The 10,516-nt window shown below is 51.6% G+C and overlaps 1 protein-coding gene across 2 annotated transcripts in view; it reads left to right on the top strand.

Moving 5' to 3' along the window:
* Positions 1 to 10,516, top strand: part of DNAI1 (dynein axonemal intermediate chain 1) — a 239,635-nt gene that overhangs the window by 141,090 nt on the left and 88,029 nt on the right. For both annotated transcript variants that reach the window (XM_019518064.1, XM_019518063.1), the window contains exon 16: positions 1,708 to 1,787. In XM_019518064.1, the coding sequence (XP_019373609.1) occupies positions 1,708 to 1,787 (80 nt within the window). The remainder of the gene's footprint in view (positions 1 to 1,707; positions 1,788 to 10,516) is intronic.

Here is a 10,516-nt window from a genome sequence, read left to right as displayed (position 1 = left end):
CATGGCCCACGAGCTCCCCAAGCACCTGCCACCTGCTGCTCCTGCCGGCAGTGGGGGCTGTGCACCCTGGGGTGGAATGTGGTGGGGGTCTCCATACCCCCCACCCTCCCCACACCCTGCCCACCTCAGCTCTGCACTCCCACTGCCCCCCTGGGCACGGCCTCCACCCCCACACCAGCCCCAGCCCCACACTCCACACTCCTGCCCAGCTGTAGCTCCTGCTCCCCCTGCCCAGAGCAAGCGCTGCAGCAGGGAGATGAGGATGAGCCACTGGATACCAGGGAAGCTGAGCACGTGCCCCCGCAGCTGCGGCAGTGGCAGCAACAGCCCCTCTGGGAAGCCACGTGCTGGCTGGGCTGGGCCCTTCCACGCACGAATGGGAGTGAGGCACAGGGGCTGGGCCCACCAATTAGTTGGTGGGCGCCTGTGGGCCAGATGAAATGGCCGGGTGGGTTGGATGTTTCCTATGGGCCATATTTTGCCCGCCCCTGTGATGGACAGTGCTTTCAAGGAGGGGTGTCTGACCTCCCAGGGCCACCCGGGAATCCCTAGAAGTATTGTCATATTGCGTAGGAAAGAGCAGGTCGGGTCTGGGCTAGAATCCAAAATCTTACATGTAGATAGACAAGCCGTTACAACACTGGAAATGATAGTGTTTTAGAGCTGAGCATTGTAATGTTTCAGCTGTCCTGTCTGTTTTACTGTAAATGGACCCTGAACTTTGTAAACTTTAAACTGGAGTGAAAGACTTTGGGAGATACAGCAGTTTAGCTTCACTCTTCTTCCTTAGGTGCAGACAGACAAAACAGCCCTATAGATTCAACTGATGTAGGTAACTCCTGCCTCACCCCTGCCTGCTTTTAAAATGGCTTAGTGTTACACTTGTCCATGGCCTTCAAGATGTGAGGAACAGTTAAAGATGAGGTCTGAAGCATCCTTGTTTGAAAGGCTCTTGGTAAAAGGATTTGCATTTTCTGGCTAGAATCTGACCCCGGAGAGAGAAAAGGAGTCCTAGTTACTGGCTATAGAAATGCAGCAGCAGAAAACTTGGACATTTGTGCTGCCAGAACTTCTTTTAGAAACAGTGCCTCTGCAGTCCGTTTAGCAGGCGCTTTGGATTCAGTTGTGTTTGGAGGGAGGGGGTTGTCTGTCCTTCTTTCTTGTCAGCTGGAAGCTTTCAAGATGTCTTTCTATACCTGTTGTCCAGTTTGCACCATTACCTTTTGTACAGACTGAGTTTTTACCGGCGGCCACACTGTGTGGCGTGCATTAGAATATCAGGCTGCTGCTTGCAGGCACCTGTATACCCAAGCTTAACTTTCCTTCTTCGGCTGGTCGCTGGTGCCACAGAGCAGTTGTTCTAATCCTCCTCTTTGTTGAGTCTTGTAACCAGTGTGAGAGGCAGTGTGGACAAGGGGTTGGGAAGGGACCTGGAGACCTGGCTTCTGCTGCTGACCTGCTGGGTGAACTTCTCCAAATCACTTCCCTTCTTTTGGGCCTTTATTTCCACTCTTGCCCTTTGTCTACCCTGTCTCTGCTGATTGTGGCTCTGGAGCAGGTGCTATCTTAGTAGGCACTTCTATTACAGTGAGGCCTGATTCTCACTTGGGACCTCTAGTTGATCTGCTAAGATGTTCAGAAGTGATATCTGCAATAACCAGGCAGTATGACACCTCCCTGACTGACCACTCTCCCCTTCTCAACCAGGCTGTGGAACATCGTTTGATTTCCACAAGAAGATTGATTACTTATTCCTTGTTGGCACTGAAGAAGGGAAGATCTACAAGGTAAAGGCTGTGTTTTACATCCCATCATTGCTGAATTTCCTGTTGAGTTGTTGTCATCCAAATGATTTTCCCAGCAGGCTCAGTCCTAGTAGTGCACTCAGGTCCGTCCACTACCTGTCTGGAGCCCCACTGGGTGCAGGACCCTGTCCCCTGAAAGCCAGGCCCAGAACGAGGACCTGATTGCTTGCTCCCAGTCCCCTTGTGATGCAGGCATGGAGTCTCCCATGGCTTTGGGGGTCTGCCAAAGGCCCTTCAGTTTGAGAATGGACCTCTAGCTCTGTATGGATTGCAGAACAAAGGCACTCAGGATACTATACTACAGCACGCCCCTTCTCAGTGCCCTGCCAGCAGCACAAACAGCTCTGTGCTGAGCAGCTGTTGTGCTCTCAAGCCTTGGGGAAGAGGAGCCATATGTCAGGAAAGCCAGCATGCTCCAGTGCAGTGTCCTCTGTTGCTGTGCTCCAGCCTTCTCAGGGCTCCTATGTAATATGGGGACAGCAATGCCTGCCTTACAAGGGTGCTGTAGAGATTGCAATCTTGCTCTCGTGAAGTATTTAAACCTGTACTTCAATAGTTAGCTGAACTGGAGATTCAGTCTTTAGTGTTGTGTACTAACTTCCAGCAGAGCGTGTACACCACTATCCTGGCAGCTTCCTATTTATCTGGTCAGCCTCTCCAAAATGCTGGCCTCTATGTATGGGCCTGTTGTGTTCAGTTTGATGGAATAAATACTAATACGACCCCGCCTGCATTAGTTTTAGAAAACTAAGAAGGGCTTGGAGCATCACATGCAAAACAGAGCCTGCTTAATTACAATGACCCGCGCAGCGGGCAGCTCCCGGCAGAGTCTGGAAATGTATTCAATGCCTTGATTCTGAGACAGGAGAGAGAATCCAAAGAAGGAGCACTTGGAAAGGGACAGGATGGTTATGTAATCAGCCTTTCAAAGGCACTTGTTCACAGAATCATAGCCTTACAGAAAAGCAGGGTTGGAAGGGACCTCTTGAGGTCTAGTCCCACCACCTGCCTGAGTCAGCAGGATCATCCCTATGCAATCCATCCTGTATAAACCCATTGTCCAACCTCTTAGCAAAACTACAGAGTCAGCCTTGACACAACACAAGACTTAACCCCCAAACATTCAACAGGTAAAGCAGGGGGGCAAGGATCTTGGTTAAAATCTCTTCCTGTGCCAAGCAGTCCTTCCTGCTGGAGAGGAACGTTGCATTGCTCAACCTTAACTTCTGAACGATGGTCACTTCCTCTGCTTCGGCAAGGACAACCAGTACAAGGGAGAAAGCAATGTTGCTTTCTGTAGATATTCCCAGGGCAGAAGGTTGTCTGGGGCTTGCAGATCAGCCACAAGAGCAGTTACCCTGGACTCTGGTCCAGTACTCCTGTCTGGGACAGCGTCTGCCTTTCCTTTGCCAGCCCTCCTCTGGGTGGGCAGAGCTAGATGGGCCAGCTCACCCCATCCGGCTGTGCAGTGTACTCTGTGGAAAGTTGAGAGAGAGGGAGAGATGGGGGGAGAAAGAGCTAACAGGAGGCAGGTGACGGGGCAGAAAGGAACATTGCAGGGAAAGAGAAACAAAGCAGGTCTTGGGGTTTTGGCTGGGCTCCTAGCGGCTGCTGTGCTGCTGGATGGGGAGGGCATCCCCATTGCCGTGCTGCGGCATGGAGTCCTGATGATGTGCTGATCTTTAAGGTTGATGAATGAGGGACAGTGTCTCTGGATGATGCAGAGTGATGGTCTCCCCTCACCCCCAAGTATCTCTTAGTTGTAAATCCCCTCCTATGCAGTCTTTCTCTCTGAGGATCCCAAAAAGGGGGATTTCGTACACCCATTTCATTCACCACAAGGCCTCACTTCCAGCATGCCCATACTGGTCCATTGGTTCCTAGTTCCCCAGACATGATCACAACCCAGCCTGCTGAGGTAGTCCAAGGGCTGCGTTCTTCGGACAGATTCAATCTCTCTTTCCCATCAGTCATTACCATTTTGGATGGCTGGAACATTTTATAAGCTTTTGTTCACTTTCCCATGCTTTATGTTTGTGTGCTAAGCCCTTTTTATTACAACACATGGCATAAGTAGCTGGGCTGCACTGCTTCTGCCCCAGAAGGCTGGAGCCCCATCGCTATGAAATGGTTCACATCGGGGAGGTGGCCTGTTTTCCTTCTCTCTGCTGGACAGAGAAGCACATGTCCAGTGAGCTGCCCAGGGGCTTCCCTAAGGTGACTTTGCCACCTGAGTTGTGACTGAAAGGAGGGGCAAGACTTCAAGTCGGGAGCTGAGCAGAAAGCTGTTCTCTGCAGGGACGGAGCTATAGATTAATCATTTATTACAGGGATTTGAGAAGAAAATTTCAGAAAGGCATTTTTCTATCCGGAGGGATAGAACTTGCCAACAAACAGCATGATAATATGTTAATTTTTTAGCTGCGGCACAATTACAGTGAATTTCAGAAAATAGCCTGGTTAATAGCATTTCTGAAGCCAAGACATCATTATCTTAATTACACACAGGCCTATCTACTGCCCTTTTACATAGAGGACAAACTGCTCCTGCATTCATATGAACCCATGGCTCCAAACAGCCTCCTTGCTGGCTGTTTATGAATTGCTCCGATTTGTGTGGAAGGCGAGCTGGAGACACACAGACCCGGACAGTTCAGAGCAAGGCTTTGAAACCCCAGTTGTGGCTGTAAATCCTTTGGACAGCAGCAGTTCCTAGCCAATGGGCAGTCAATGGGAAATGGCAGTGCTTTTGGTAAGTCATGCCAAGGCCGCAAACCTACTGTGCCCAGCAGTGGTGCCCTCAAACATGCCCTGGGGCTCCCTGAGCTACCTCAGGGCTCTGCACCACTGGGGCAGCCTCATTGGCAGCGCGTGCCCCAGTGCTAGGCAGATTTGGGTGCCCTGCTTCTAGCGAGGGAGCTAGCACATACAGGCAGCCCATCATGTTTGAGGGCATCTTTGCTGGGCACTGTAAGGTTTCAGTGGCCTCCAAATACCTGGGAGGAGAGAGAACGACAAAAGCTCCTCACTGCCTGAGAAAGCACAAAGCAAAAACCCAGGAAGCACCTCAGTATCTTGCTCCTAACGAATCTCTCTGAACACTTTAGGTTCCAGTGGGTTTTAAAAAAGTGCCATCCCAGCCTGGCTGAGGCTGTCAGCATGGCAGAGCCCCATTTTCAGCCTATTATGAGCCTCTTATGGGAAAAATATCCCCTTACTGGTTTTTACATTAAGCTGATACACAGCACTTCTGTCAGCAACCCAGTAAAATCCAGCAGAATTATTAGAGTCTTGGTGGCCATCCATCCATCACCCGGGCGGGGAGAAGAGGGATGGTTTTGTGCCAGGTTGGTGTTGTTTGGTGCAGGCTGGAGTGCTGCTGGCCAGCTTTACAAACACATGCTGCAGCCTCAGAAGTCTCCAGGCCTCTCCGTATCCCACTGCACTGCCTCATGCCCCTCTCGCCAGCTGCCTTGTTATCATGTGTCATGCTTTATTAGACAGGTTCCTTGTTTGACCATCATAACAGCTCTGCTGGCTTCCAGAGAACACATTTATCTCTGCTTCAATAGGAGAAAAATATCCCAAGCACACCTCAGGCAGCATTCAAGGCTTCAGACAGACGCTGCCATCCCCGGCTCTGGAGTCTGAGTTAGCTTTAAAACTTCTGTGCCTGTGATCAGATGTCACAGTATTCAGTAGGGGGGGTTTCAGCTCAGCTTATAATACACATTCCCCATGTGTAATTATCCAGATGAACAAGTGAAGGGAAAGCCTTGAGGAGCTAAGCAGAATGGAAAAGTTTAAATTTAGTCTGTAACAAAACCTCAGGCAGATTTCAAATTTCCACTTGACATTTTTTTCCAATGGCTACAGTCCCTTTAAAATGATTCTGGCTTCCCCGTTAGGAACGATTGCTGCCTGGGAGCTGTGGGCCTGAGCTGGCATGGCGCACAGCTCCTTCGCTCCCTTTAAAGTCAGTAGGATCAGCATTGTGAATGGTAAGGCCTTGTAACCTTATTACTGGTCTCTTCTGTCTCTATTTCTCTGAGTCTCTGCCCTTTGCCTAGGGTAAGACATGCATGTGTGGCCACCCCTGCAAGACAGCTTGCCTCCTGGTAGGGGTGTTACCAGACTTCGCATTATGTAGTGGCACTGAATTCGTGAATGCTTGAGAAAGAATAGTCCGTTCTCTGAAGAAAGCATTTATTGAGGACAGCAATTTGCAATTTCAAGTATGCGACAAAGAACAACAGAAACACTCTGCCTAAGCTAAGGCACAGCCCAGTAAGATGCAGTGACAGCATGCACCACTTATCCTCACTTAAAATGCAAAATAACAAGCCAAAAAGACACGAGAAAGCCTTGCATAGATTTTACGTAATCCTGAGGACAGAGTGTCTTCTTGGAGCCAGGTATTCAGAAAGTCTCTCGGGAGATCCTCAGGTCTTCCTAGGTGATAAGCAGGAGACCCCCCAGGCCTCATTTTTGCCTGGGTTTTTGTAGGGATCTGCACCCCCTTCTCCCCCTTGGTCCCTTGTGTACCCCAGGTCTCTCACGACTCATGCGTTCAGCCTCTTCTCAGGTACTCCAGTTTCTCACCCCTTACAGGTGTTAAACATAAATGTAGCTCTCTGCTTTCTTAGGTCACACAAGCCCCTTTAAGCAGCCAGGCAGCCCTCCTCTGCAACTTCAGGTCTGTCACGTAGCTCCAGAATCAGTTAAAGGGCCCCACACTTGTGATGACTGTGCCAGGTCTTTGCCGACAAGGGCCACAAGGTGCGGAGGGCACCATGTGAGATCTGCCTGAGGTTTTGTTATGTCTCTCAAAGCAGACAGGTGCAGAGGGCGCTATGATCTGCAGGGGAAGCCAGGTATAGCTCTGCCTTCCAGACCCAGTTTTCCCTTCTAAAGTGGAGCAGAGAGAGTTTCCACCTGGGCTTAGTGGAAAAGACAGCGTGGAGGGGGCTGCAAGAGGGACAGTGAACAGCCTCTGTTCCCCCTCTGTGATGGGGCCAGGCCTGAAGGGCAGGGACCTGCTGGGTATGTAACCAAGGGCTCCTTCCAGCATCCCAACCCTGAAGGAAGCCCCGGGTCTTGAAGAGACAGGCTGGTCCTTGAAAGCTGGAGCCAGTCTCAGCTACAACCATTATATTCCTTTCCTTTCTGAGCCTGGCAATCAAGCCTTGGGTCAGCCTCATGCACTCCAGCCAGCCAGCCTGAGGACAAGACACTGAGTGTCACTGCAGCCTCCCTCCATGATGGCTGCAGTGTCCTTTGATCAAAACTGTGCCCAATTCTGTCTAGAGAAAGCCTTAAAAATAGTCCCCTGAATATTAATATTGTGAGATCCAGACAGCCGCTGGCCAAGACGCTTCTTGATTAAAGCCACAAGACATTAAAGGTCTTTCAAGTCAATAACGCGCCGACAGTCGAAGAAAGCAGCTTCTTTCACTTGTCAAATTACCCGCGTCCTGCTTGCCTCTCTGCAGCAGAGCTGCTTTCAAAACCAAGCCAAATACATGCGTTTTCCCCCTCCCGTCCCTTCTGATGAAGCACTAGCAGTTAGGGAGCATTGCTACAGCATGCACCGTCACAGCAGACTGCTGCAGGATAATGACTGCAGGCCCGGTGTCTCAGGGACGTGGCACTTGGACAGTAGTAGCAAACGTCTGATGAGCCTGATCTGCAAAGGGAGGTGATTCAGCGACGTTCATCTCCCAGAGCTCAGCAATCCTTTTGGGGCAGGTGCCATATTCCTGCAATTGACCTCAAGCAGGGGACTTCATGGAGATACTGCAGTTTGAATAACCTTAATCATTACTGGCTTACAAAGAAATGCGAGGGCAAAGACCAGTCAGAACACAGACGGTAACCATCCCGCAGAACGGACAGAGCTAAGCTGCAGAGCCCCAGTGGACCGCTGCCTGTGCAGCCAGCCTTTGCTTTGCAAGTATCCCATTCCCTTAACGCTTCAGCAGGCCTAAGCTGATTGCACTGGGCATCCAACCTGCACCACTCACACACGTGGTGCATGGCAATATGAGGGGTCTGTGCAGTGAAACAAGAAAGCAAGAAGTTTAATTTCCAGAAAAAGATCCCAGGCATTAATGAGAGAGGTACTTAGCTGTGGTAGTCTGAAGTCAGGGAGAAGGCAGGGTAAGTTTGCACCTTATAGACTAAATGAGATGCATAGCATGAGCTTCCGAAAGCAGTGGGCTTATTTCAGATAGCATCTGGTGACATAAGTCCCCTGCTTATGAAAGCTTGTACTATGTAGCTCTGATTTAGTTAGTTGTTGATGAGAGATGCATGCCAGGGCCCCTCTGTGTGCGTGTGTCTGGAGAGGCATTACCCCCTGGCTTTTTGGATGAGGAAACTGGTGTAGAGGTGCATAAACATCAGAGCATTGGATATAGGGCTAGAAGGGAACTCCTGGGCCACCGAACGGTCCCCTAGTACTGCAGGCAGCCACATCATAGTCCCCTCCGGAAAGTTATCATCAAGCATCATCTTGTGTGAAGCGACTTCTACCAGAACTGCAAATACTGAAGGACCTGGGGTCCCTCCCTCTGGTCTGGGGCATGAATCACTCTGCTCCCTGCCGCACACGCACACTGGGACACTGTTCAGAAATCAGCCAGAGCCAAGGGGTCTTTTAAAGATAACCGGGGTTCACTTCTGCAGCTGTATCCAGAGCTGCCTTGCATAACAGGAGCTCCTAAGGCGGCTCAGGTAGATCCAGATCTTACAAGAGCCCCTTAAAGCTGCAGTTCCCCACCTCCAGGAAAGGCAGATGAGGGAGAAGCAGAGGTGTGACTCTGACTCCAGGCTTCTCCCTTGGTATGCCAGCCTCCTCTCTCCCTGGCTCTCCAGCCCTGCAGCTCTTAACACTGTCTGCGGCTCCACTCTGGTTTGCTGGTCATTTGTTACAGCTGGCCCCCAGGCTTCCAGCCAGGCAGGCTCGTAACTGCTGACTACCTGCAGCTAGGTCTCAGCGTGTTGCTGGCTGAGCACCTCCTCACAGTGGGCGATGGACAAAGTTCCACCTCCTTGGGCAAACGAAGGGCAGGCCCTGCAACTTTGGATCAGCTGAGCAGATGGCTCTTGACCCCCGCCCTTTGTAAACTCCAGCCTAGGATGGAGCAGGCAGACGGGCGTGATTCCAGCAGGCTGTAGTGGTTCCTCTGAGTGGGGCCTTGAAATCTTGAAATGCAGAAGGAACATGAGGCTGTCTTTGGGTAACTTCATGCACCTGACTTGGACAGAACAGAGCCCTGGGCTGACGGGCTCTGGGGCCCGAGGGAGACCATACAACAAAAGCCTGCTGACTGCAACGAAAGGTGCAGCAGGGTGGTCTCCAGTGCCAGCCTTCAGATGCAAGCAGGGCAACGTGGGCCAGTCCCCTTGGGGCCATCTCCTCTCTCTGGCTGTGCTGGCCAGAGCTTGAAAGAGCCCAATGCCTAACTACAGGCACCTCCTGCCCTGGTGCAAGTGTGTGGGAGAGAAGAGGCTTCCAACATCTTGTTTCCACCCAGCACAAAGCTGGGCAGCATTTGGCCCTTTGTCACTGACCGTGATGTGACCAGACAAGGGGAACATTGACCCTGAAATCCAGTGCTTCAAAAAGGAGCAGAGCCTGACACAGAAACTGAGCACTTTGCAGGCTGCCACCACTGCCCCGGAGTGGGTCGGCATTTATGATTTATGTGCCACAATGGGTGGTAGCTCTAGGGATGCTTGTGGGCAAGCTGAGCTCTTCCCGCATGCTGCAGGTTGAGTTCTCCAAGCTCCCACCCACTGAGCCCTTGCCAGCTGGAGCTTGACTGGCCGACCCCCTTGCTGTTGGGTCGTTTCCCCAAGTGGTGTTAGGACCAGCTATGTGTGGGTTCTGGGGCTGCTGGAGCACCTGTCCCCCAGGCGCCCTGGGGCAATTTCCCCATGCAGGATGTGGTTGGAGGCTGTTCATGCCATTGCCTTTCATAGACTCATAGAAGTAGCGTCGGAAGGGACCTTGTAGATCTTCAAGTCTGAGCCCCTGCCTGGGCAGGAGAAAAACTGGGCTCAAATGACTCCAGCCAGGTAGGCATCAAGCCTCTTCTTAAAGCCCCCCAGGGTAGGAGCCAGCACTACTTCCCTTGGAAGTTGGTTCCAGATCCTAGCTGCCCTGATCGTGAAGTCGTTCTTGCGGATGTCTAATCTAAACCTCCTCTCCAACAACTTGTGGCCGTTATTCCTTGTTATGCGGGGGGGCGCTCAGGGAAACAGGGTCTCTCCCAAACCCTTCTGGTCCCCCCCTAGTGAGTTTACAGACGGTCACCAGGTCCCCCCTCAGCCTTCTCTTGTGAAGGCTGAACAAGTTCAGGTCCCGCAGTCTCTCACTGTAGGGTCTGCCCTGTTGTCCCCAGATCACGCGGGTGGCCTCCTCTGGACCCTCTCCATGTTGTCCACATCCCTCTTGAAGTGCGGCGCCCAGAACTGGACGCAGTACTCCAGCTGCAGCCTGACCAGTGTCTCATAGAGGTGGAGGATTGCCTCCTTGGACCTGCTCGAGATGCACCTGTGGATTCATGACAAGGTCCGGGTAGCCCTGCCAGCCGTGACCTCATGTTGTCGGCCCATGTTCACCTTGGAGTCAATAATGACTCCAAGATCCCTTTCTGCCTCCATGCTCTCAAGAAGGGAGTTTTCCATCTTATAAGTGTGCTGCT

The sequence above is a fragment of the Gavialis gangeticus genome, unplaced genomic scaffold, assembly GCF_001723915.1.
Source record: "Gavialis gangeticus isolate Ggan-Ray unplaced genomic scaffold, GavGan_comp1, whole genome shotgun sequence".
NCBI lineage: Eukaryota > Metazoa > Chordata > Crocodylia > Gavialidae > Gavialis > Gavialis gangeticus.
The sequence above is the reverse complement of the archived record's forward strand: the minus strand, read 5'-3'. Positions and strand labels throughout refer to the sequence as shown.